This window comes from Syngnathus typhle, linkage group LG6, assembly GCF_033458585.1.
Source record: "Syngnathus typhle isolate RoL2023-S1 ecotype Sweden linkage group LG6, RoL_Styp_1.0, whole genome shotgun sequence".
In the NCBI taxonomy this organism is placed as follows: Eukaryota; Metazoa; Chordata; class Actinopteri; order Syngnathiformes; family Syngnathidae; genus Syngnathus; species Syngnathus typhle.
Genome location: NC_083743.1, coordinates 4,530,407 through 4,557,433, shown reverse-complemented (window position 1 = coordinate 4,557,433; position 27,027 = coordinate 4,530,407). Strand labels below are relative to the sequence as shown.

Sequence of the window (27,027 nt, the reverse complement as noted above, 5' to 3'; positions counted from 1 at the left end):
TTGTCATTCGTGGCAGCCACAGCTTAGATTTGCGGAAGCAAGCGAACGTTTCCAAGAGTCCCAGCATCCCACAAGAGGTGACTTGTTCCACTCCACACGACTCCATATCCATTATAGATGGCAAGTGCAGTCGTGCCAGCAGTGTGCGTATGTTTACAGCTGTCAAATGCACCAGGAGGACTCCATGATGACGCCTACAAAATACTACACGGCTCTCTTTTTCGCGGCGCCGTGACCGTATTTGCCAAAGTCAATCAATAATACATGAGGTGATGTATGTATTGGTGCGCATGGAATAATATTAAGAATGCAATCTAAGCAGGCTGTTGCCGGAAACTATCCACTCAAGGCATATTTATGATTCAATATATTATTTTAAGCATTTTGTCTATTGATGGCAGGTGGATTACATAGCGGGAAAGACGCGGATGTAATTATAGCGTCACAGAAAATGAAAAAGGATAAAAGATTGATGTTAAATTCCCCATTTATTTTCTCGCTCTTCTGAATGGAGCAGACGGTTAAACGGAACCGATTTTTCGATCAAATGTGACTTTGAGAAAAGGAGAAAAACAGAATGACACTCCTGGGAATCTGGAGAAATCTCAAAATAAGCTGCATCTTAGTTTAAGCCACAGAGGTTCAAGCAGGGGGATAGGCTTATTTGCCGCTGTCTGCAACTCTCTTGGGGACAGGAACTAGAAATTCGAAGGGAAAAAAAAAAGCCATATTTTTTTGATGCAGTTTTTAGGAAATCTGCTATATTGAATATATTATTCATTTAGAATGATCTGTCATTTTTTTCATACAGGGAAAATATGCATAAAAGAATTTGTGGTATTGGCACTTGGTATCGATGACTACTCAGATTTTGAGGACTCGGTTTCGAAAAAAGAACTCACTGCTCCTTATCAGATGAAACTAAGACACAGCAATAAGGCAAATTAAATACATTGATCCCAGGGCAAAGCAATAAGGCGACTTGTTCAGATAGCCTGCTTGCGTCCCCTCCCTTGAATGTGTCACCGATGGCCTTATCAAGCCCGGCGACAAATTACACGGCATTTCCACGTCCGGGTTGGACGTTTCCAGGGCAGACCGGAAATGAAGAGCGCTTACTCTTTAACCCAGCTTTTATTCTTGTTTATTGTGTGCTGTTGTTTTTTTGCGCGGGGTCAAGTTGAAAACGGCCGCCCGGCTGTTGTGATTCATTCACCGGCTCTTGTTTACACAAAACTCGCCACATTCGTTTAGCGAATCGAGCTAAAGGCTGCAGCAAATACTTTTTTTTTTGTTTTGTTTTCGGCTTTTTCTGTCTTTATTGGGGGAGAGGGGGTAGTAAAAACAAATAATAAAAGCTGCAAGTTTACAAAATGTGTTGACGCTGTGTCTTTTGCAGTCATTGATATGTGCCAAGGGCTTATGTCGCACTGGTAACCGCTTTTTATTGCTTTTTTTTTTTCCCCCATTTAATTCAAGGTTGTCCACCTACACTTGATTTGTCAGTCCAAATTCACTGTAATGGCTTTTTTCTTCTTCTCCTTTTCACTGTAATGACTTATTGGTGCTCCCCGAAAAATCCCATTAAAAAGTGAAAAAAAATGATGTCCTCACGTAGAGCATGCAGCAACGTCAATTCCCGAGATAATAAGCTCGGTGAGATTATTAGTGTCGGATAATGAAGTGTAAAAGGTTGAAAATCCTGTAAATGAAACTCAAATAAAAATGTGTGTCAGGTTGAAACGCTTTTTCCATAACTACTGACTATGTTTCCAGAGGCTAACAATTTGTCATAAAGTATAAATAAGGGCGGGACCAAATGTCCCCGTTAAGGGTTAACGGAGGATTTCATTATGTTAATGTGAGTGAAAATCATAAAGTACAAGCAGAGGATTTACACAAGTTGTCACATTGATTCCGCAAATTATGCTTGTGCTCTACGCTTGCTAAAATGTTTTTTGGCAGGGCAGAGGGGAGTAAAAAATGATAAAGAGCTGTTTTCTCCCTTGCGAAATGTGTTGCCGCAGCGTCTCGACGTCATTGATACAGTTGGGGCTTATGCCACACAAGTACCTTTTTTGTTTTGCTCGCTTCATGTGTTGTGCAAATTTGCAATCTTTGGTAATCCTCTTTAATGGCTCGTGCGTAGCAAAATATGCTAATGCGCGTCATGCTAAACATTTATCTGGATGCCAGAATTTAGCATAATGTTCACCCTATTCTCTGGAAGCATTGTTGACGTTGTGTTGCCACAAGGAAGTTGAATTTATCGTTTTTGTCATGCGGCTAACGTGGCGCCATCAAGTCAGGAAGTAAGCTAACTCGCAACACAAATGAACAGTTGGGCTAAACGGTGATCCAGTTTGTTTTTTCTCCAAGGAGATGGTGGCTGCTCGCTTTATGCGGCAGTCAGTCGGCGAGGTGTGAAATCGCTTGGTTTTCACGACGCTCGTTTGCCGTCTCAGGTTAAAGCTCAATGGGGCACTTTGCGGGGGGGGACATTGTAAAGCCTTTATTGAGAGCGTCAGACTTGACTTTTACAAAGACACTGAAGTGTGGAATGGTTTTAAGTTCTCGACAGTGGATGCTTTTAGATGTCCGACACAAATCTGACGTTCACCCTTTCAGTACTTTTATGCGTTTGTGGAATGGAAACATCAACTAGTTTTTGTCCATATCAGAGGGCGGCCATTTTGTTTTGTACTGCCGCCTGTTGTCGACTGAAAATGACGTCACAGTTCTTAACTTCGAAATCAGTGATTCATCATTCTTACGGCATTCATTCATACTCAAACTGTAACGTGTTTATAAAACTGAAAGTACTAGCTTGTTTTGTCACAAGATGACTTATTTTCTTACACCGCTCGGCAAACAGGTTCATTAAAACGAGACTCGGATACACAATGAAATTATGTGGTGGGGAAATGGATCATCATGTTTCTGCCACAGGATTACAGTACAGACCAATTTAGAGTAACAAGTTTTGGTCTTTTTTTTTTTCAGGTGCTTGTTGAAAACTAATTGGACAACATTACTGTGATCGTTTGCTCTTTATGATTTGTTCCATTGAAGTACAACAAAAGCCTTGTGCTCGTTCAAAATCCAACTTGACAATTTAATGCTCACTCCTACCAGTTGGGAAAAAAAACACTTTTAAATCATTGTTAAGCCGTCTTTGTCCGCTTATGTGTTCTGTACGCAAGCCGACCATTGTGTTGTTCTGCTGCCAGTTAACCGCATTTAGTATTTCAACAAATTGCGCCACGCAGCTCGGCTACACTGCCAAATGGTGTGCACAATGAAATCAGAAGATTCATAGAGCCACCTGTGGAGGGATTACGCTAGTAATTAGCAAAGCTATAGGCTACTGAAAGGCTACTCCTCGAGATTGAGCCAAATGCCAAGTCTAATCCTCCTGTGTGATTCATTCATTTCCCTGAAATGAAATGAGACAATGTTTCATCAGCAACACAGTCTGAAAGTCATCAATCTTGCACCTATTTGCCAACTTCAAACTATCCCCCTTGATTTTTTTTTCTTCTTCTCTCTCTCTCTGCGCTTTCAAGCGTTTCAGCCGCTTTCCATCAGCAGATGGAGTTTGCTTAGTCGCCATGGAGATGGATGGGTCTGTCTGCATTTGTAAGCTAGTGCTTAACTTTAAGCCAACAAGGAAGACGAAGTCCTATTAGTGTTGTGGATGTAGTTGGAGCTCTCACTGAGTACGCATGTTAACGAGTTTTTTTTCTTCTTCTTCTATGAGAACTTTGCTAATGAGGACTGTTTGGAAGCACTACAAAAAGGAAGCCGCATGCAAGGCGGAAAACAAACGTACAAGACAACGATTAACCTACATGAAAGATGTAAAGCGGAGCGCAAAAGAACAGCTTTTCGTTTTTTAAGTCGCAATTTTCAACGCAAGTTGGTTTATTATTTAGATGAGCTTGATTCAATGTTATATTTTAACGAGTTATCTCTGGCCAATTGCTTTTGATTAAAACCGCATGAGGATGTTTGATGTTTGCGGAGCTTTGACCTACTCTGATTTTGGCTGTTGCTCCATCAGATCCGTACGGATTAACATCAGGACTGATTTTTGTTGAAATAGAATGTAGCACGGGAGGTCTAGCAAACATATGGACAGTTAAAGGGTACGCTGTATCGTCAAAGCCGGTTCAATCCAGTCCAACAAACCACCGATTTGAAAGATTTTATATGAACTCAGTCTCCACTGGGTTGTCAACGCATTTATTTTTCCCGCTCTGTTTTAGCAATACCGTTGAGTTTAGCAGCGGCGTTAAATAGCTAATTAGACTTTACAACTGTCCTCCCTCGGATCTATAAAAACAGTTCTTCCGCAACGCATCTTTTTCTGTGTGATAGAAAGGCTTATCTCCGAGATTTCACGGTCAGTCAATGCCGAGCTACCCCGCAACTCTGTCAAAAAAAAGAAGGTAATCGTCTAATCGGCGTGATTTGCCTGAAACCGTTTCGTCTCACTTGATGTAAAAAAAAAAAACCTGCCAGTGCTGCTATGATTGATCCTAAAGTAAAACCCAAAGTTAAACCATCAACTTTGCTAGTTTGCAAACTAAAAGAAAAACTCTTAATGTTAGTCGGAAGGATTTCCTTCCTCTGCTCCACTGTGGCCTGACCTTCTTTGAGTCCGCTGGAGGGTAAACGGCTACAAGTGTCAATACCTGGGAAATGAAGCGCAGTGAAAGGTGACTTCCTTCAATATGCATGCTTTCAGTCAAATCCATAATTGATTGACTCTCCAAGACTTGTTTTGGTCCCTCGGGGGGTTGAAGGACGTCTGAGTTACCTTTTGGAGTCTGCTTCAGTGACAGCCTGGAGACAGAGGTAGAGTCGAATGGATTCATGGATGAATTGACTTGAGGAATGGATGATTGGCTAGCTGGATTTGAACTGACTTTGCAACCTAAGACTCACTTTAAATATGCATGCCACTGACGCTCCAATACTCGTGGACGGGCATGTTCCGGAATCTTTGAGTATCGGATTTATTCATCTAGAAGAAGACCCAGATATAGATCGCTATCACACTGGCACTATCTGCTGCCTTTGGACGAATCCTTCCTGGGGATATGTTGGCGATGCAATCCAAATTTCATGACGCTCCATCAGCTCAAGCGGATTCAGCAGGGATTCGGTGACTTCCCTGTTTGTAGTCCCGCCGGTGGAAGATGGAGGCGGTCCCATGCCTGCCGTGAAACATCGTCACTGGAGCACGTCCTAGTCTTGCCCCGGGGCCACCTCCCGGCTGGACATTGCTTGGAACACCTCGCCATCTTGGAAGCCTCGGAAATACCGTGGAGAAGAAACATTGAAAGGCGTCAACTGTAACATATGTAAAGTGAATTCAAAGCTTGCTACCATCCGTTCCATTCCGCCTCTCCATTTACTTTGACAAAAAGACAACTCCAATGTTGCAAATGATTATAAAACAAACGAGAGGGGGAAAAGAACAAACAAAAAAAAGTCAATCTAATTGAGAGCAGTGACACCCTTAATGTCCAAGTGCCTCAACACATTGAGTTTCTGCCACATGACTAATTGGCTAATTAGGCATTTTCTTTCTTTACCGAGTAGTCGGAACAGGTGCTAGCATACGGTGAGCGGTTAATGAGCTAATTCTGATCGTTCTCATCAAAAATAACCGAAACCTTCACTTCTTCATTGAGGAAGACGATGCGGGATAATGACGCACACGTTTGTCCAAAGTTGTGTGGCATAGCGCCTAGTTTTATGCTTTTTTAAAATCATATCCTTGCCGGTCGGAAAAATAAGAACAAGTGAAGGTGCGAAAAGAAAGGAGGTTTACCAGCAGATGCTAGCCATGTTGGAGATTTAGTGAGCGGCTTCTCAGCTTTATCAACTCGTGCCAGATGACAATTCCAGTCCTGGAAATGGAGTTAGAAAGAAATCACTTGTTCATCCATTGTGGATGAGCGAAGGTCTTATCGTAGCGTTGTAGCTGCTCTGCGGCGCAGGTGGCTTTGGGAGGAGTCCGCATCCACACATACACGAGAACTCAAATTATATGGAGGTAGAGACAGCGTGGCAGACTGTGAAATGAGTGTGACATTTATGGCGCCACCAATTTTACCTCCTCCCCTCGATTCATTCCTCGACATGCTAGCCACCGGCTGCGGAGCGAAGGGGACGGCAATGACTTTAAAAAAATAAATAAATAAAAATGAAGCAAAATCCGTGCAGCATAAATTCTTCATTGGCTGGATGAGTAGCGGAAGGTGACATGCCCCAGGTTGCTACCCTCTGAATCCAAATTGATATACAGTAGCGTCAAGCTAGCATGAGCGATTCTGTATTTGCATGGCGGCTCTGTGTGAGGCATATGCTAATCTCTCCTCGATTGTGACAAAGTATAGTTTAGTGACCTTGGCAGCTTTCTCCTCTTGCCGCTTGGCAGCGGAGGATAAGTAAATTACACTCCATCTTCATCTGGCCTTTTTTAACGTCCTCCTTCTTTTGTTGTGCTGGGATCCTTTCCAAAGACGTGTCAAAATACGATCCATTTTTCATCGCGTCCTCTCAAGCCGCCCGCTCCTTTTCTCACTTTGTTCTCCTTTAGCTATGATGATGCAGTGAAATATTAATGACAGGACGCACGTTCATAGGCTTAGTATCCCCAAAGCTGTTTTTTTTTTTTCTCTTGTTGCTTTTGCTTCCTTCCCGTTTGGTAATCAGATCAACATCCATATCCCAGCCAAGGCCACCCAGTGAAGAAGGAGCGCGTTCATTGAATGAGATTATGACTGTATGACTGCTTCCCTTGTGTGTTGAGGAATATTGCCCTTCTTGCCCAGAAATACTATCTAGGACAAAATCATGACTGCGCAATCGGTCCCGCTCGGGCGAGGCTTTTTTCTTCACTTATTTTCAAGCCGAACAGACCTCGGTGCTGTGGAGAAATAAAATAAAATACAAATTTAATACCATCCATCTGTTGAGTATATTCTGTCTGACTGTAGAGATGAAATATTCCCCACTCTAGTAAACACTGAACACCTGTTGGGTATTTTCTGTCGCCCCTAGGGGGCATAGTGCGAATTCAAAAAGGTCGGAAACGGATGAATATCAATGCGCAACATTATTTATAGGGAGTTGAGGTGTTTAATTGATAACAGCATTCCTAGGAAATCGCAATGTCCCGTCAGAATAACGTGAAAACGCACCGCGTCGGTGTTGCATAACGTTTGCGAGGGCCTGTTGAAAGTCTCGGGGCGACATTTTGGACCAACTGCAGAGGCTGACTAATATGTGAATAAAGACTCTTGATAATAGTCTTGCAGAGGCAAAGGCATGACTCACTCTTTTAAAGTCAGTTGACCTTTCAGGATTTGAAAGAACAAAGTGCTGACAGCAGGGTTGACTTGTTTGGTGAATGGAAAGTCAAAACTCACTGCAACATTTTGTTGACGTCGACACGTTCGGACTGGCAACCTTGACGTTTTTGACTTTTTTTTATTTTTGGTGGCGCTTTGAAAGATATAAACGCAGATCCAAACAGATTATTATTATTTTTTTGCACTGCTTAACGCTACGCTTCTTTTCCTTAGGTGGTTGTTTCCGGCTAAATCCAGCCATCCACCGCGACCAGTGCCCCCTAGTGGCGAGTGGGCATTCAGCTGATCAGGATACTGATGTGACTCTCGCAATGGAAACCAGGGCTTGATTTGTGGTGAGTTAATTTGGGCGATTCTCAGCAGCTGCCTCCTTCAACCTTTAGCGGAAAGTGTTGCGTTAGCAGTGACGCATCAGCACATTCCAGCTGCAGCATATGCATATTCGAGATGGCCATTCATTACGGGGAAGACCGTCAAAGTGCAGGTGCCAGGATGGAATTAGGTCAGAATTACTTTTTCTTTTTACCCAAGCCTTAGGAGTCATTTTGATCCAAAGTTTTGGGACAGAGCTAAGATCTTCTTGTGGTTCCTTATCAAATAAACTTTGCCACGCCTCAATCCTCCGCAATGTTGACCTCTACTGCGCTGAATTTAAAAGGACTAAGGAATCAAGTTGGCTGCGTTCGCTCCTACTACGGCGCAAACGCCCCTTTCTAACCGCTGAACATACCAAAAGAAAGAAAATCCCAACCTTGGGTTCTCCAACAATACATAAAAGAACGATTTTAAATGTAAACATTTTCATCCAGGTGGCCTCAAGAAGAAGAAGTTAGTGCCTTCAGCTAGCTCCTAATCTAAAATATGTGATCCGTGTGGGTTAAGGACATTTGCTGGTGGAGTCTCCGAAGTTGAAATGGGCCATAAAGCGCAGCCGTAGCTGACACTCAAGCCTTACATCATATCGCATGCGAGTGTTCATTAAATGCTGGCGCATGAAAGGATGGATTTAATGATCTGTGCTGTGTCTTCAGAGAGCCGTCAGCCGTGAAGAATTGGGCACATTTGAAGTGCACTGGGTACCTGTAGCCCCCCTCAGCATCTGTCTACTGGTACCCCCCCCCCCCCCCCCCCTCTTCATGTGATTGGCACACAACTCGGGCGTCCACTGGTTTCATTAAGGGACCCGTGGGAAGCCGGCAAGTCAGCCTACCTCTGACCCGCCACGGACGGAAACCTGGCGAGAGGAAATTGCTCAGTGATAGGAACAAAGATCTCGGATGGCTCCCGCTTGCACTATGGTTCAAAGGGGATGGCCGGAACTGGCTAATTAGCCCTCCAGCGTTGCTGAGTCGGACCTTACAGCCGGTTCCCGTATGAGTAGCTTCAGTCGTTATGCATAACCAAAAAGACCGTGGTTTTGCGATTTGTTTTAAGATTTTAATGGTAATATTCTTTGGGTGTCTTTTGGCCTGCTGTTCTCTGAAGAGGAATTTAATTCAAGTTGTCATGTCTGCGGAGGCACGCGGCGCAACAACACAACTCCCCCCTCTCGTTCACGGCTGCGCGCACAACGTGATGCTAGCCCGCAGCCGTGAAAAGGCGCTCTAAGTAGATAGTGAAGCCAAGTTTTCGGGATGGCGGCACACGGCGAGGGAAGGGAAAAGGGGTCAAGTTATTAGCCTTCTCTATTCAGTGTTGCAGCTGCCTGCCTGCCTGCCTGCCGTCTTCCTGCCTTGTGTTCTTTCGGGCCGCTTCTCTGTCTTGGAATATCAAGGCTAGCCGTTTCTCTTTCGGGTCAACAGCACTCGTCGCCGTGTTAAGACACCGTAGCGTCTTGCCTTTCACCTTCTATATATTGTCTGATGCCATTTCATATATAGCGGATCCGTTTGAAACGGCCAAGTACAGTGGAAGCCCTGAAGGGGAAAGCCCGAGTTACGGTTTCAAACAGGAGACTACAGTTGGCGTTTCAAAGTGTGGTTTGAAGCCAGGAAGCGGATTTCAAAGTGGCCTTCCAAGTTAATGTAGGGCTTTCAGAGGAGTGTCTCTAGCCTCTCGCTGATTTTAAAACTAAGGTTTTAAAGTCGGGTCTCATACCTGGGTAAGGGTTGGGCTAGGGTTTTTCCCATGTGGTGCAAGAATGTCAAACTATGGCCCAAACACAAATCGTGCATCGACTTTGTGTCAAATTGTCTTCACTTTTTTAAAAGAAGAAGCTCGATGTTTCTAGCAATTTTTTATTACCATTCATTTGACAGTCAAAATGGCCTTCCGAAGGAAACTAATTATAATAATTCAAAGTAACGGTTCAAACCTGGGTTAGGCTCGACGCTTATGTGCTTGTGACAGATAAGGATGTCGAAATATTTTCAATTTAAAAGGCGCTAGATAAAGCGCAATGGCACACGTTTCTCTTTTTGGCGGGTTTAGTGTATATGAGGAAACATCAAAGCGTAAGTCAGCTGTAATGTTTTCGAAGCCAGCCGGGCCCATGCTGCTTGCGCTGTCAAATCTCTTCTCGACGGGAGGCGGAGTCTCCTCGACATATTCGTCTTGACACAGGCCAGCTCATAGTCGATTGATTCTTTTATCCATCATCCGCTTTCTGGAGTTGGCGGGGGTGGTGAGGCATTGTTAACACACTTGTTTTGTTTTGCTACGTCAAACCATCCCCGCATTGCACACAAAAACACGTGCAAGCTCCCCGCCCGCACGCGCTCATTAGTTATTGCTGACTTCTAGACTCCATTTACATTATTTTCCCAAAATAGCATAATCAGGGCTTTTATTTTCTTGACTGAGTCTAAACAAGACTCCCAGAGCGGGAGGGAATGGAGGGAGACTCTCATGTGGGTGTCAAGCCTGGAGTTCAGTCAATAACAAGTACAGTTGCTTTCACTTAAGGGACTTGAGAGCTGCTCTTGAAAACAATATGAGCTTCCTGGAAGACGGAACATTGTAGTTTTTCCCAATTGAGTTTTCAAGTTTGGGTTTGGGTTTGGGGCTCAAATTATGGTTGAAAGGCAAAGTTGGAGATTCAAGCCCTGGTTGGGATATTGAAAATATATTAGGCTTTGAAGCTTGGCTTGTAATTTCTCATTTGGGTTTCAAGACTCAATTAGGATTTTTTTTTGTTTGTTTTTTTTAACTGTAATTCGCTATTCGGGCCGGATAGGAGGAGGCGTGAGGCGGCAATGGCGTAAAGGGCTCCTGGCAGCGCAATGAGCAGCCTTGTATGGAGCATTAATGGACAGAGCTGCTCTTAAAGTGGCGTAATGGCGGAAAATAGAAAAATAGCCCAACCCTTGCTCGTCTTCATCTCGTTCACTTTTGATGTTTTATGGTTGGATTTGATCAGCGGGAATACCTGAAACTAATCAAGCTGATCTATTATTCATAGATTTTGTTATGGTGGCCGCTAATTGGCCGGCGAGCCCTTCATTTCCCCGCTTGTAATGAGCGGACGGATCACACACCTGGTGCAAGCCCAAATAAAAAATAAATAAATATGATGAAATTGCCAAGCTGGCTACTCAATTTAGAATTGGTCACTTAAGGCGAGAGGCTTTTATTTCCAAAGAAAACTTGTTTGATTGGTTATTTTATTGCGACCATTTGTGCCAAAGAAGCGTCCAAATTGGACGCTAATTGAAATGCTATTTGAACAAGTGGAAAACAAATTCGGGCAGCGCGGTGGAATGGTGGCTCTGGGTTTGAATCTTGGTTCAAGCCCTCCTGTCTGGAGTTTAGCTTTAATAATAAAATAAAATAAATGAAATAATTTATAAAAATATATATTTTTAAAATGATATAAGAAATATTTAAATAATTTATAAATAAAATGTTGATCGGTGTGACGGACTGTAAATCCGTGTGTCTTGGAACCATTCCAGGATTTGTGCCGTGTCTTGCCCAAATTTGGCCAGTTTTGGGGCTTTTTTTTTTTGTTACAATCGAGCTCATGTTCATTTGATACAACGTTTTGGATGAACTCGTTTATGAGTCGTGATTAAATGCTGCAACCCAATTCATTGTGCCGTTCCTTTTGATGTGTTTCTTAACAACGGATTAAAATGAAAAACAGCTATCAAATCATTTTTTTTCTTCTAAACAAGGCAGCAAAACGGCACTCCGGGGGAATTGGATGTGACATGCCAACGTTTCGTTTGGAATTGGTTGGAATTGCGCGGCATTTTGGACCGCCTTTTCGATTTAGTGGCCAATTCATCAAAGGCGCTAATTAACGAGCAGCAGACATTGAAAGAAAATGTCTGATAATGTCATTTCCGTCAAACGGCTTGTGATCTAATTATTTGTAGGCCTGCCGGCAGCACAGCGATGACTTCGCAATGAACTCGCTCGCTCTACGTCATCCTCGACCGAATAAATGTGTGTCACAGCAACAATACGCGATGATTCGGCCTGAAAACGCTTCACGTCGACACAATTTTAGTATTTCTATCATCTATTGTGTAGCGGACTATCAAGTTGTATTGGCTTCTATGCTAATATCGTGTTGTCACCGACGTACATAAGACTTAGCTCTACTATATGGAAAGTGATTCACAAATGTATGCGGGTCAGAAAATGGATGGATGGATTCGACTTTCTAAAAAATAATTTATTCAACCACTGTAAAGGGAAAGGAAAAAAAAAGCACTCGCACTTTAGTGTACTTTTGAAGTTGATTTCACATAGGTAGCAAAAGAAGAAAATAATTACTCGACTCCTTACGAGTCCTTTAAGAAAATGATATTGGCCATTATTACAGCCGGGGTGAGAGAAAAAAAAAAATTTCTTACTCTGACTTTATGAAAAGTAGTTAAGTTCACTTGAGCACAAAACAACCAAACAATTATTCTTTTTTTACCGTTACTTTCGAACCAAGCAGCATATCAAATTTTTTTTTAGAGTGTAATAACCGTTTTCCGATGACTGATTGCCCCCCCTCACCCTCCCCTCCGTGCTTAGGAATATTTTGTTTTTATTGTAATGAGACGACAACAATTAATTTTCACGAGGTCAAAATGGCCGTTTGTGTCTGATGTTAATCCATGACTTGCTAATGACAAATCAGCCTTAATTATGTTTGTGCACATAGACGATGCCAAATAGTGAAAAAGGATCGGAACTAAATAAGATTCATTGTCAAACGGCTGAGAGCTTTGTCAAAAGCGGGAGTGGAAATAAGTGTCACGTTGCAAATGACATTTTTTCTCTGGCGGCGTCAGGCTGACGAGTCCCAATTTTTGCACGTGTCGAGCGACATTTGTATGTACGGCGGAAATAGCTCATTAGCATCTTCTTCTGCTCCGTTGAGCATGGTGCGTTAGACTGAACAAATTTCCAAGTTGTGAGCACATTTAGTGGGTAATGTGCAAAGATGCGATTGTAGCGTTGGAAATTACAAGGTTGATAACAACAACAACAACAACAAAAATTCAAGATATGTTTCAACTTTGATTGTTTTAGTGAACATTATAACATTCTAAAAATGACAGGGACTGTAGGGTAACCACTTAAATGTAAAAATATATTCTTTGTTGGAAGCTGAAACGCATCTTGATTTTTTCCCATTTTTTATTGTTTTCAAGTGCAATAATAATAATAATTTAACCAATGATAGGTTAACACTTTGCATTAACAAAAAACAAAAAAAAGTGAAAATAATTTCATTTAAATGTAAATAATATAGCATGATGTGTGTATGTTTACTAAGCTTAGAATAAATAAACCTAAGTTAAATAATAATAATAATACAACCCTGACTACAAATGTTCAACATCATACATTTTGTGAAATTCCTAATTGTCATTTGATTTGTAGTAACTTTTATTAGAGTGCTACAGCAAGCTTTTACAAAATGTTACTTTAAACATTGCCTGTAAGCTAGGCAAAGTTCCTAAAAGCAGAGTGTATTGTCATAAAAGAAAGCAAAATGATCTATTTGTGGCTCATTTCAGGCCCCCCTGTATCGCTCTGTGTCGTTCCGCCAATGCAAGAGACGAAACCCCGGAGTGTGAAAGCCGCCTGGATATAAAATAATGTCAAAGTGTGTCACCTCATTATCTACCCCACGCAGTCCTCTCTGTATCAATTAAGTTCTTTATAATAAGAATAGATTTACGCTACCTTCATTCTCACTGGCTGCGCTTCTCGAGTGTGTAGAGCGGAACGGAGGCTTTACGCAAACGAGAACATTGGATATTTACTTTAGGTTTGACGCGGGGAACAAAATGATGCACGAGAAGCGAGATTTGAACAGCCGGGGTCCCTAATGGAAAAACATGGTTGTCTCCTGTGTGGAGTTAATTTGATTCGCAGCATATATAATACAGGTCTACGGGTGTGCGGGTGTGTTTTGTGTCTCAAGAGGGGTGAGATGAAACGTAGAGCAGACAAAAGTATTAAAGGAGTAAATTGTAGTGGTTGGACAAGGAGGTGATTTTCTTTTTTTTTTTTTTTTTTTATTATTATTACCATGGCAACTATATACAGTAGTCTGTTAGGATTCACTGGCGGAGCGAGAGGGGGGGCAGTAGGGGCAACGACCCCCAGGTAATTGACTTTTGGGTATTTTCTGTAGTGGTTGGACTTTGAAACAAGGAGGTGATTTTTATTTTATTTTTTTTATTATTACCATGGCAACTATATACAGTAGTCTGTTAGGATTCACTGGCGGAGCGAGAGGGGGGGGCAGTAGGGGCACCGACCCCCAGGTAATTGACTTTTGGGTATTTTCTGATTTTTTTTTTTTTTCCCAACATTTCCACCCATACCTCGTAGGAAGCATATCATGAATCTTCATCTGCCTTTTCTGAGGATTTTTTTTGTGTTTGTAAACCGAAAAAAAAATGTTTTGCAGACCAGAAAAGGGGAAACAAAAATCCTGGCTCCTCCACTGTGCCTGTGCTAAGTGGAAAATCATTTATGGAAAGATTTTTGAAGCGATTCTATGCTGCAGCTCGTTAGTTCCGCCTTATTGCCGTTTCAACTGGTCACATTGCACTGAGGTACTTGTAGGCTGTGCCACCGTGTCTTAAAATCGACCAGCCAAGTCTTGATAATATTGAGCTGTGCGCAGAATATCAATGGCAAAGATTGCATACTTGTAGTGTTCATAAATCAGAATTTGTATGATTATTGCATCGTTCTATAAGATCTTGGAGGCCACAAATTGAAGCAGAAGGCAATCCGGTACAATCCACACCATGAATGACACAATTTGAAATCTTGCACTGTTTTTGAGAATAACTCAGTCCAGAAATAGAGATGAGAATTGCACCGTGTCGGCTCCGTGTCATTCACCGTGCCTTTGCGTCCTTGTTATCGACTCCTGCTGTTATCATCCTCGCTCTCTTATTTTAACGCCTCCCCGTTCAATAGTGTGCGATTCTTCAGCAGTTTCTCTGAAGGGTTCAATGAGCCTCAGCTTCCCCGTGCGCGTCGCAGGAATGTAATGTCAGGAATCAGATATGAAGGTGTCTATTAGAAGGCTTTGGAATACCCCGGGTGTACAACGGAAGCTCAAGGTTGATTGATTTGGAGGGCTGATAAAAAAGAAATTATTAGGGGAAATGAGATTCTAGAAGTGCACAAAAAGGCCCAAGTAGCATTGTCCGCGTCGGATCTCCAAGTGTGTAACTGTCATGATAACAGGAAATGGAACTTCCTTTCAGCGAAAGCAAAAAATAGATTCTTCCGTGAGTAGACAATTCGGCGACAAACACATTGGAGGGAATAAGCGAGCCGTTCAGAGTCTGCGGTGTGAACGTAGCCTGTTTGTTCAAATCATAATTTTGGCTCAGCCAGGAAAGTAATCTGCGCGGGAAAGTGACGCGGCCCGTCTGGAACAACAGCATCGCTAATCATCATCCTCATGACTCGCGGGGGCCGTGTGAGCGGAATCGCAATCTTGGCCTGTTGCTATGAGACTCTAAGTCGGGCTCACATGGCGGAGCGAGCTCATTAGCATGCAAATCGACATTATTCAAGCTTGATTACGTAGACACACTAGGCAGAGAGGGAAATTTGGAAATGACTGAGGAAACAGGTGACTTATTCGAATGACCTAATTGGGTAAAATGAGACGCGATCATTCTAATTTATTTACTCCATATTTGCATATTTTAAGCTGCGGTCACAATTTTTGTGTGTGACAATTGCGGTCATGTGTGGAATATTCACCTGTCTATTTTCTATAGCTCTTGTCCTCACTAATCAACATCCCAAAAAGGCAGCCATGTTGGAATTAGCACAGTGGCTAACTTTCGCTTATCTATATCTGGAGTTTGGTGTAACTGCTCGCCCCTCCCCTCTCTGCTGGAGGTAACTGCAACCTTGACTTTTTTAAAACCGCGGTGAACCGTGAAACGGAGAAATCAGTCAGTGAGTACCGTAATTTTCGGACTATAAGTCATAACATATATATGTATATAAGTCGCTCCTGAGTATAAGTCGCCCCCCACCCAAACTATGAAAAAAAAACGCGACTTATAGTCCGAAAATTACGGTAGTACACAAGAACGTTAAAACAGCTGCTAACCGTATAAACGACATCTGCGAACTAGCGGAACAACCTGGAACCTGCCGTGGAGGAGGAGTTTCGTCATTGTACATGCAAAGGAAACAAAGCAGCCCGTTGTTGGCGTTGGAGTCACTCCTTTCCGCTTTCTTGCATGGGAATGATTAATACAGTCAATTATGGGTGTCTTAATTGTGAGAGTAGGGTATTCAAATGGAAAACAACAGGCTGGCAATTAATTAGGCGCATGTTTATTCAATAAATCTCCTACCTTGTGTCTGGAAGAGAACATAATTACCAAAGTCACCAAGGTTTAAGTGTCTCATTGATAGATTTGAATGCAAACGCAGGCGCATTTTTTTCATACCGACGTCGTTAGAATATGCAAATTCGACGCCCCGTTTACGTTAACCCGCCTCTCCCCCGCCCGCTTTTTAAAACGAACGAGCCGCGGTCAGAAATGACTCGAAGCGCATGGGGTCCGTTGAAAAGGACGAAGCGGAGCTGTCAATTAGGCCGCCATCCTGACGGGGGAGGGTCACGGCCAAGCACAGTTCAACGTCGGCGCCATCTAATTGCTGACAATGTCACCCTCCGTAGTGTTACGTTTGTCTGCAGGAAGCTACATTATTTGTCGATAAAAGTTTTCAATGTCACATTCCCAACGGTGGCTAGCTTAAACTTTCTTTCAGATTTGCCAATACTGGAAATGTGAGGCAGTGATGTGCCCATGATATGTTTGACTTTTTTGGGATTTTTTTCCCAGTCATCTCACGTTTTTCTAGAGTCGTCAACAAATTAGCCCCAGGAGCTATCGGATCAATTCTATGTCATGTCATCCATTTTACTGTGGACTATTTTTTTCCTACCCTGTAGATTATTTTGTTGCACCAGAGGGAGAAATAATGAAAAGAACATAGAATTAGTATTGAAGAATTATTATCTTTTTCAAGGCTCAATTTGTTTTGCTCCTGCTTGCATTGGATCTCAGGATGAATACATTGTGTGTGTTGTCATGCCATACAAACGATGCCGCTGCCCATGAAGGATTTTAAAGCTCTTCATTATTTAATATCTCTGGCTGCATCCCCGACGTAATCCGCAGCATTAGATACACGTGGGTAGCCAAGCAAAAACCTTCTTGGAAATCGAGCCACTGGTGATTTTGTGCTATTGTGAAAATGCATTTCCATTCGAGTCCAGTGTCGTTTTGAAAAATGCAACAGGAGATATTTGTGACCATAATAGACTCCGACATTTGGTTCTATCTATCTATCTATCTATCTATCTATCTATCTATCTATCTATCTATCTATCTATCTATCTATCTATCTATCTATCTATCTATCTATCTATCTATCTATCTATCTATCTATCTATCTATCTATCTATCTATCTATCTATCTATCTATCTATCTATCTATCTATCTATCTATCTATCTATCTATCTATCTATCTATCTATCTATCTATCTATCTATCTATCTATCTATCTATCTATTTATATTTATTCATCTATTTTTTTAAAATTTTTTATTTGTTTGTGTATTTATCTATTTATTTATCTAATTATTTATCTATCTATCTCGAGGCAACCTTGTCAGCCATATCGGATTGCCCCGATTGATTCCCTCCTGTTTATGATGAGTTTTTGATGTGCTATTCAAATCGACGGCATGTTTACGAGCCGCGCTTCTCTGCCCGTTTTTAAAAATGAACGCGTTAAGCGTAAAAAAAACCCCGATAACAAGACGCCCAAGCGTGTACCATCTGACACGGAACGCGTGTTCGCTGTCGGCGTCTTTTCCGAGCGCTAACGCATCCTCGCTTAATGGGCTGATTAAAAACGACAAACACACAGGAACGGTTAATGTATCCACTTTGTTTCTTACTTTCGGTGCACTTACTGCTTCGGTATGTAAAGCATGTTTACATGTTCCTGCATGAGTGGGTGGCTATGTTGGAGTGGGATCAGACGTGCGGGGCTTGGTGCAGAATCGGAGTTGCATGCATGCATAATGAGTGTGCTGTGCGCAGTCCAATAAATTTCTCCCATAGGATAGAATGGAAATAGAACAAATCTGTTGTCTCCAGCAGATGGTAAAAGTGTTTTAACATTACAGGCAGACATTTTTATGGACCATCTTGACACGCACGCATACCATAAAACGACTGTTGATGTCAAACAGAAAAGGAATAAAACACTCATATTGTTAGCAGCTGGTTTATTACGCACGCTCATTTGCGCCTTAAAAGTACTGAACACATTTTTTTTTTCCTTTTACAAAAAATATCTTGATACTGCAAGCACATTAATAAAAATAAATCATTATAATTAATTAATAATAATTACAATTACCGTATTTTCCGGACTATAAGGCGCACCTTCAATGAATGGCCCATTTTAAAACTCTGTCCTTATATAAGGCGCACCGGACTATAAGGCGCACCATTAATGCATCATGTCAGATTTTTAATCCATTTCAAATCATTCTCCATTTTATCTTTTTTATTTCAACTTCAAACACAACAAATTACTTTATAACCACACAATAATGATCCATAGTCTTTTTGATTCATAGTCTTCAGCGGGCCACTTATGATTGATTTCATGACACAATTGTTCGGGCCAGTTTAAATTTAGGAATTTGGTCCATATATAATTTTGGGAAAATTTTAGGTCTTTGGGTGCGCCTTATAGTCCGGAAAATACGGTAATAAAATAATAATAGGAAATAATTATTTGATCCTCTGCATTTGTTTGGTTATTTTCAAAGAACTCGTTAATTGTTTATGGGTACAATGGAAAGATATCATGTGCAAAATGTCGCTTGCTGGTCTCGCATCACAACGTTTACGGTTGCAGACTTCAAATCACACTTTGAAACTGATTTCCTCCTTCCCAATGAGCGATACAACAAAGTCCCTTTAAAAAAAAAAAAAATAGTAGGCAGAAACCTCAAACGAACACGGTCGCGTGTAAACATGCTTCATTAAAGCGATGATAGCTCAAAGTGGCGCCGCTCCAAGTCATTCAAGCTTCCGTGAGCAAACAGCAGCGGCGGCAGATGTCGGCCGAGGCTCTGTGGATTCGCCGAGCGTGTTTGTTGTCTTTCAGACATCGATGAGAAAATCACGCTCACCTTAAAGGCTTTCACGTATATTTTGGAGCGTGTTTACGGGCCAGGTAGGCTAATAAATGCGGCGGAAAACGTGCTCTGCAGAAGCTGCAGATGTGGCCCAAGGCAAATGTTAGACTGAGTTTTATGAATACCTCGCGAAGTTTTGTCAGCCGGTATATCGAGCGGCTTTTCATGAATGCTTTGATTTTAGTCGGTTTTCACTTCCTCTTTTGGTTTCCAGCCGTGTTGAAAACAGGAGCAGTAATTTACTTGCAAGTTCTCACATCTGCTTCACCTTCCCACCTTGACATGAAGATGGAAGCTCAGTATCATCCTAATTGAATTCAAAGACCTACATTCGACACTGGGAGTTGCCTTGGCAACAACTCCCCCCCCCCCCCCCCACACACACACACACGTCGCCTCTCCTTGCCCTCCCTGAAATTGTGAAAGATCAATGGAATATCCTCAGCAGTGTGGCAGAAAACATTCCAGCACAGATGCTCCTCGGGAGAAAACGCGAGCTTTGTGACATAGTTGAAGTGCGAATGCTAATGCGGCTCGGCAAGGTCGCGCAAAAACAAGCGTGGGCGGCCAGTTTTCATTTTTCATACCAATGAAGTCTATGCCCGTTTTTTAATCGAGGGAATTTGGAGAAATAATTTCTGACAACGCCAAGGCTTTCCTGCATAAATAAATTCTCTCTTGGGGATTGGCAATGTTCTCACGCTGTGCACGCGTGAGTTCTTGCATGCGCAAGTGTTTTAACCTTTGACTGTCAACAGAAAGCACATGCGGCAGTTTTAACTCTCTTTTATCTTTCGTTAAAAGGGAGCGGTTCGATTAAGAATAGATTTTCCAAGCAGTGGGGGCTCTTTCCAAGCAGTAATAATTCGCTTGAAGATTGTACAATTAGAAAATGTGTCCTAATACTCTCAATTAGCATAAATTAGGTTAGCGTGAGTTAGCTTCGACAGATTGTCCATGGCCGTTAGCGTCTTGCTTTTTAATTCAGATGTTAAATGGAATATTTTCAGTCACAGGTAGCGAAAAGGGGTCACGTTTAGGTCGTCTCCTCGGTCTGCAAATGGAAAGTCACTTTTCATCGCTTCGTTTGATTGATGCTAACACGCGCTCCTCATTCCCAATGAAGCTCTCGCCGTTTGCCGCCGAGACGGATGCCAAGGCCGCGGCCGAGAGCGTCTGGCAACGACATCCGCGTTTGTCCGCCGCCGGGGCTTCTTGTTTGCTCCCGCCCGAGAACACATTTTCCACCTGTCACCCACAGGCGGGTTCTCCCCGAGAGTAAAATCAATATCCCTAAATAGAAATCAGAGCTTCCTCAAAAAAGAAGTCATCTAGTAAAAGAGGCCTCCAGGCTTTTTTGTTGCTACGATTTGCACAGCTGTCCTAACCCTAATCTCAACCCTGAACCCTAAATCTTTATCTAGATCTGCACAACTCTTTTTTTTTTTTCTTAACCCGAGGTTTACACAACCCCAAAATCGTCACCGCCAACTTACCCCCAACTAATGCTAACCCTCCCCTAGTTTTGCGCTCTCATTTTGTGTCATTTGTCAGAAGCCTCAGGAGTGTGAAAATATTGATATCTTGACAAGCAACTTTTATTTCTTCACTGGCCGTCTATGCTGACTGAGAGAGATGTGATCATTCTGTAAATAATAGGCTTCAGACACACAAGCATGCTTATTTGCCTTAAAAGTCTCCACGGATATGTTTTACGATGGTGTCGCTGCAGCCTTTCATCATCCAAGGTGTCATTAGATGTGAAAAGCATATTCCATTTTGCAATGATACCTTGCTTCTATCTTTGGATTTTTGCAGCAGCAGCAGGCTCACCTAAAGGTGCTATTTATTCATCCTGTTTTTATTCTGTGTCCAGGAGCAGGAACGCAATTGAAAATGGAGCGGCTGATCCTGTGCGTGCTCCTGTGCGTGCTCCTGTGCGGTGCTCTGGCGAAGGGCTACAGTTGTCCCGGCCGCTGCATCTGCCAGCACCTGTCGCCCACCCTGACGCTCCTCTGCGCCAAGACGGGACTCCTCTTCGTGCCGCCCACCATCGACCGCAAGACGGTGGAGCTGCGACTCACCGACAACTTCATCACCGTCATCCGCAGGAAGGATTTCTTCAACATGACCAGCTTGGTGCACCTGACTTTGTCGCGCAACACCATCAGCCAGATTACTCCGCAGGCCTTTGTAGGCCTCCGCTCGCTGCGGGCGCTGCACATGGATGGAAACCGCCTGAGCGCCATCAGGAGCGACCATTTCAAAGGCCTGAACAACCTGCGGCACCTCATCCTCGGAAACAACCAGATCCACCAGGTCGCCGCTACGTCCTTTGACGAGTTTGTCTCCACCATCGAGGACCTGGATCTGTCCAACAACAACCTGCGGACCCTGCCTTGGGAAGCCATAGCCCAGATGACTAACATCAACACGCTCACCCTGGACCATAACCTGATCGACCACATCGGAGCAGGTACCTTTACCCTGCTCACCAAGCTGGTCCGCCTGGATATGACGTCCAACCGGCTGCAGAAGCTGCCGCCCGATAGCCTGTTCCAGCACGCTCAGGTGCTGTCCGACGCCAAGGGCTCCAGCTCGTCCACTCTGGCCGTCAGCTTCGGGGGCAACCCGCTTCACTGCAACTGCGAGCTGCTCTGGCTCCGTCGGCTGACCCGCGAAGACGACTTGGAAACTTGCGCCTCGCCCGACCACCTCATGGACAAGTACTTCTGGTCCATACAAGAAGAGGAGTTCATCTGCGAACCGCCACTGATTACCAAACACCTTACCACCAAGCCTCACGTGATGGAAGGGCAAGGGGTCACCCTCAAGTGCAAGGCGGTCGGCGATCCCGAGCCAAAGATCCACTGGCGTTTGCCCGACGGCAAGCTGGTCCACAACAACTCCCGCACCATCCTGTATGAAAACGGCACCCTCGATATTCTCATCACCACCCTGAAGGACAGCGGGGCCTTCAACTGCGTGGCCTCCAACGCGGCGGGCATCGCCACGGCTGCCGTGGAGATCAACATGATACCGCTGCCGCTGTTCGTCAACAACACGGGCCACATGCGCGAAGACCCGGGCCTGTCCGACATCACCACCTCGTCCAAGTCGGGCAACGACACCAAGCACAAGCAGGGCAGGAGAGTGGTGGTGACCGAGCTGACCTCGTCGTCGGCCGTCATCCGATGGCCGTCTGAGCGTCACATCCCTGGAATCAGAATGTACCAAATCCAATACAACAGCACCGCTGACGACACGCTGGTGTACAGGTTAGTCGAGACGTGTTACCATCTGCTCCGTGGCAAATCCCTGTAGATGCAACGTAATTAAGTATACAGTGGTTGAATAAGTCCGCGTAGCAGTTGAAAAATACGTATTCACAAATAGAAATGCTAACTAGCCAGCACGGTTATTCATTCATCTCTTTAAACCGAGACGACCAAAACCTTTTTGGTAATTAGTGACAAGCCTGTGTGAATAATGAAGCAGTTAGCGTCACAGGTAAAAGATAGCATGAGAAGCTAACGCAGCTTGGCCTTCCTCCTTCACCAAAAGCGCAAACAGATGGCCGAGCATACGCCCGCCTAAACCATAGCAAACTTATTTGCTTATCACAAAAAGGGTAGTCAAAGAGTCTTTTGAACTTCCAAACCAGGACGTGAACAAAAACCTATCGTGGTTAGAACAGTAATGGTCGACGAGTACTAAACGAGTCGAGTACTTGGTCAATCAACACTTGACAAGATATTACACGTTTTGTTTGCAAAATGTCGGTCAGTACAAGTTCTGAGTGAGAAGCCAAACAAGAAAGTAGAAACCTACCGGAATCAAAGCAACAACAGCTCTAAGTAGGTCTTAACATTCAAACTTATCCCCAGCTATCACAACACTGGGAAAAAGTACAAAAGCATCCGATGACCCCAAAGTCTTGCGAGAATTCCCTGTGGCTGTTTTTCCACGAACCGACCCTTTTCAAAAAGCCACAAAAGTCCACACACAAGCTGGCTGACATGAAATCTTTTGAGGTCTCTATTTGGCCCGCAGCATTGCACGGCGGGAGGAAAGGGCTTTCTTTGCAGGATCATTACACCACGATAAATAACAACAGCAACATTTCACGACGCGCACTCAGCCAAACGGCCATCATTAATTTGCTGCAACACAAAGCGTGATTACATGCGGTTTGGCTAATTAAAGGCTTGCTGCTAGCCGTCGGCCCGGCGTCATTTACTTATTGGGGACGGGGAAATAAGCAAGTACTTGATAACTGGTCAAGGCATTTGGAATGAAAATGTTGGGGGTTATCCTGATAGGATTAAATTATTACTGTTATGTATGAACGGCGTCAGATGATAAAGTAGGGCACAAAATTTGAAAGCGCTGTGTGCTTTTTAGGGGTTGTTCATAGTTTCATTTGTAATGGCTCTTTTTGTCATTCTAATGCGATGCATATGAATAATTAAAATATTCACTGCATATGGGAATTTCGAAGACATTGGAAAATAGTCGTAAATAAAAGGAACCGCACCAGTAGTTCGTTCTACTCGGATAAATGCGCTTTTCTGACGGCTGCAACGCACGAATTTCCATTTATTTGCATACGTTTAAGTACTGTATTTCCAGTCGTGTGTGTACTGTATTCTTTCATGCATTTAATAACATGACGTGAATATTGATGCATAAATAGAGCAAGGGCTAATTAGGGTTTTTAACTAAGTATACTGTAAGCCGCGCTGTGATTCACAGTGTGTGACGCACAAACCGAATGTAGGCTAGTGGCATCTATTCCAGGGTTAATGGAGTCATCCGGTGAATTAATAAAACATTTGTCGTTGAGCTGTGGTATCAGACAAAATGAGTCATAAAAGAATTTTCGGGCGGTTTAAAGCCCTGAGATGGTTTGCTCTGAGGCGCAGAGGAATATTATCTATAGATAACAAGCATCCAAATCCGACTTAAGGGAGACATTTTCCTTATTTTTGTGTCTAACCTAAAGTGCACTCTCATTTGCCGCCTTTTTGGCATTGACATAGCTTGACCCTGCATCAAATCGCATTCCACCACCTGCGCCACAATTTAGACCTGATCTCACCCGCTCTAAACTTGGTGTGCTGGGGGCTCTGAGAGTTTTGTCACAAATCACACGGTATTTCATGCGCTCTTACAGGATGATCCCGCCCACCAACAAGGATTTCCAGATCAACGACCTGGCGGCCGGACGCGAGTACGACCTGTGCGTGCTAGCCGTGTACGACGACGGCGTCACGTCGCTGACGGCCACGCGCGTGGTAGGCTGCATCCAGTTCCACACGAACAACGAGGTCAGCCCGTGCCGATTCATGCACAGCCAGTTCCTGGGGGGCACCATGATCATCATTATCGGCGGCATCATCGTGGCGTCCGTCCTGGTCTTCATCGTCATCCTCATGATCCGCTACAAGGCCTACGTCGGGCCAGAGGACACCAAGGCCAAGGCGGGCCCCGGCGTCCGATCGCAGTCCAACGGCAGCCACCAACGACTGCAGCGCTCGGCATCCGGTCAGGCTTCGGACGAGGGCCAGCGCGAGGGCTCCAAGGAATGCATGGCGCTGGTTCCGAAGGTGGACCGTGACAAGAAAGAGGACACCAGAGCCTTAGTGGCCGTCGGGGCGCCCTCCGCCGTCCCGGACGTGGAACTGCCTCCGTCGAGGAAGCGAAGGAGCAGCCTGCCGCCGGAGGACACGCAGACGGACAGCAGCCTGACGGGCTCCACCATGTCGCTGTGCCTCATCGCCCCGAATGCCGGCTCGGCCGAGGCGCCGCGCTTCGTGGACAAAAAGGGACTCCTGGCCAATGCCGGGCTGCTGATGCCCGGCGAACTGGCGCGAACTCGGCACAGGTTCTCCTTCGACGGAGGGGACTACTCCATATTTCAGAGCCACAGTTACCCGCGGCGGGCCAGGACGAGGTGGCACCGCTCCACCAACCAGCTGGACGCCGAGTCGTCGCCCCTGGCCAACCGCCGGGTGACGTTCAGCAGCACCGAGTGGATGCTGGAAAGCACCGTGTGAGCCGACATGCCGCCAAACAGACAAAAAGTACATTGGCCATTCATCCCGCCTTGCCATTACACACGCCAGAGAGGTTTGTCAGCAATCTGCGCCTCGTTTTTTCTTTCCCCATTTCAGTTGGCAATTGAAAATCCAAACAATGAGAATAGAACTAATTATTTCTTCTCTAGTTTTTTTTTTTGTTTGGTTTTAATTCAACACACAGGTGTCAAACTCACCCGTAAAGTTTACAGTGCATTTCAGCTGAAGACTCACATCTTGTCCTTAGATTATTGTTTTTCAAAGTAAAAGCACAGCAAATGTTTTTATTCCGATTCAACACAAAGATCATTCGGGTTTAATAGAAAACTACAGAAGTCAAAGAATAATTACTGTAAAAAAAATAAAATAAAAGTAGTCTCCAAATGATAAATTGATTATTCAAAAAAGAATAGATTAATTTCGTAATCTACTGTTAGTTGTTTGATTCATCTTTGCACCTTTGACCAAATGTAAACCAAACTCAACTTAAAACCGACAAACGACATAAAACATGATTTATTCACCCCGAAAATTAATTATAATAATAATCAGCCATTCTTTCATTTTTTGTATTTCAATTGCCAATTGAAAATGGGAAGAAGGAATAACGTGCGGATTGTCAGCCTATGTTTCTTTAACGCAGCAGTGCCTTAATTCTCACCAACGGAACAAAAAAAGTACAAATGGAGGATGCTGCTCGCTGTCGTCAAAAAAAAACAACCACAAAAAACTCTCGTCATTCCTTTGACGATTTGTTTGTTTACCCGTCCGTCCGTGTGAGGTTTGTATGTTTTTTTTCTTTCATTGTTCAAAAAAAAAGAGAAAAAAAAGCGCAACTTTCAAGTGAACAGCAACACAAAAAAACATTTGTGCACAGAAGACACGAAGATACGAGGACATGTATCAACACCAAGTAATAATTTAACGGGTTTAAAAAAAAAAAAAGAAAAACGTATTTTACACGTTTCTTAACAGTGACGGGATTCCTCCTCGCTTCTCATGGGACTGGAATGTGCAAAGTTGCTCCAGATGTGACTGTATATTATTAACCCTTATCTGGCTGGTCTAGATCAAAAAAAAGACGACAAACCGCAAAGGAAGACCTATATGAATATATTCAAACATTTGGTGTATGTGTACTAACTATGTAAAAAGTAAGTAAGTCATAATGTCACATGACTTTTTACAAAGCATTTGGGTGTTGGCTGCAAGTTTTTACATTAAAAACCTGTGTCATCGCACCTCGCTATATGTCAAACGGCGGGTCCGTGTGTTGAATTTTTCGCTCCGTCCAGTACTCGTGAATCTGTATCGAATTACATTGGTTGACAGGGAAAAAGAAATTGAGATGGGTCATTGTATCAAACATGGATTTTGGGGTCATAAAAGGGTCAATAGGTCAAACACGGGTCAACAGAACCCGGATCAAACACAGGTCTGTCAAAACGGGTTTGTAGTTGGACCGTGAGACTTGGTTCAAATGTGTCAAACATGTACGCATCACTCAAATCGGAATCCTTCCTCGTGTGTCACGAGTTGTTCGATTCCCTTTGCGTTCTTCGCACATCAAGTTGAGCGCATGAATATTTCATCTTGCCAGAATTATTTATAAGGACGCCACTTGTGTGTGAAAAGCTGCAGAGTTGACCACAGAGGCGAGGAAGAAGAGGAGAGGGAGGGGGGGGGGGTAAGTGGGGGAGGTCGTGGGAGACAGGGAACATGTTAACAGGAGCGCAGTGGAGCTCCAGCGCCTGCAGGGCTAACGAGATGAAGTGGGCGTTTCCTGCCCCTAGGGGGAGACAAAGCTAAATGAGAAGGATCGCAGTAATTATTTGCTTGAGAGGTCTGACAGCGTGTGTTGTGTGTGCGCGTGTGTACCGTTGACTG

At 43.7% G+C, this 27,027-nt stretch overlaps 1 protein-coding gene across 1 annotated transcript; it reads left to right on the top strand.

The window, feature by feature from the left end:
- Nucleotides 1–20,956: 20,956 nt before the first annotated feature.
- lrfn1 (leucine rich repeat and fibronectin type III domain containing 1) lies at nucleotides 20,957–26,136 on the top strand. Its single transcript, XM_061281095.1, has 2 exons — nucleotides 20,957–22,338; nucleotides 24,237–26,136. Exons 1-2 carry the CDS (start codon nucleotides 20,957–20,959, stop codon nucleotides 25,117–25,119), a joined length of 2,265 nt encoding a protein of 754 aa, XP_061137079.1. The 3' UTR covers nucleotides 25,120–26,136.
- The last annotated feature ends 891 nt before the right edge of the window (nucleotides 26,137–27,027 follow it).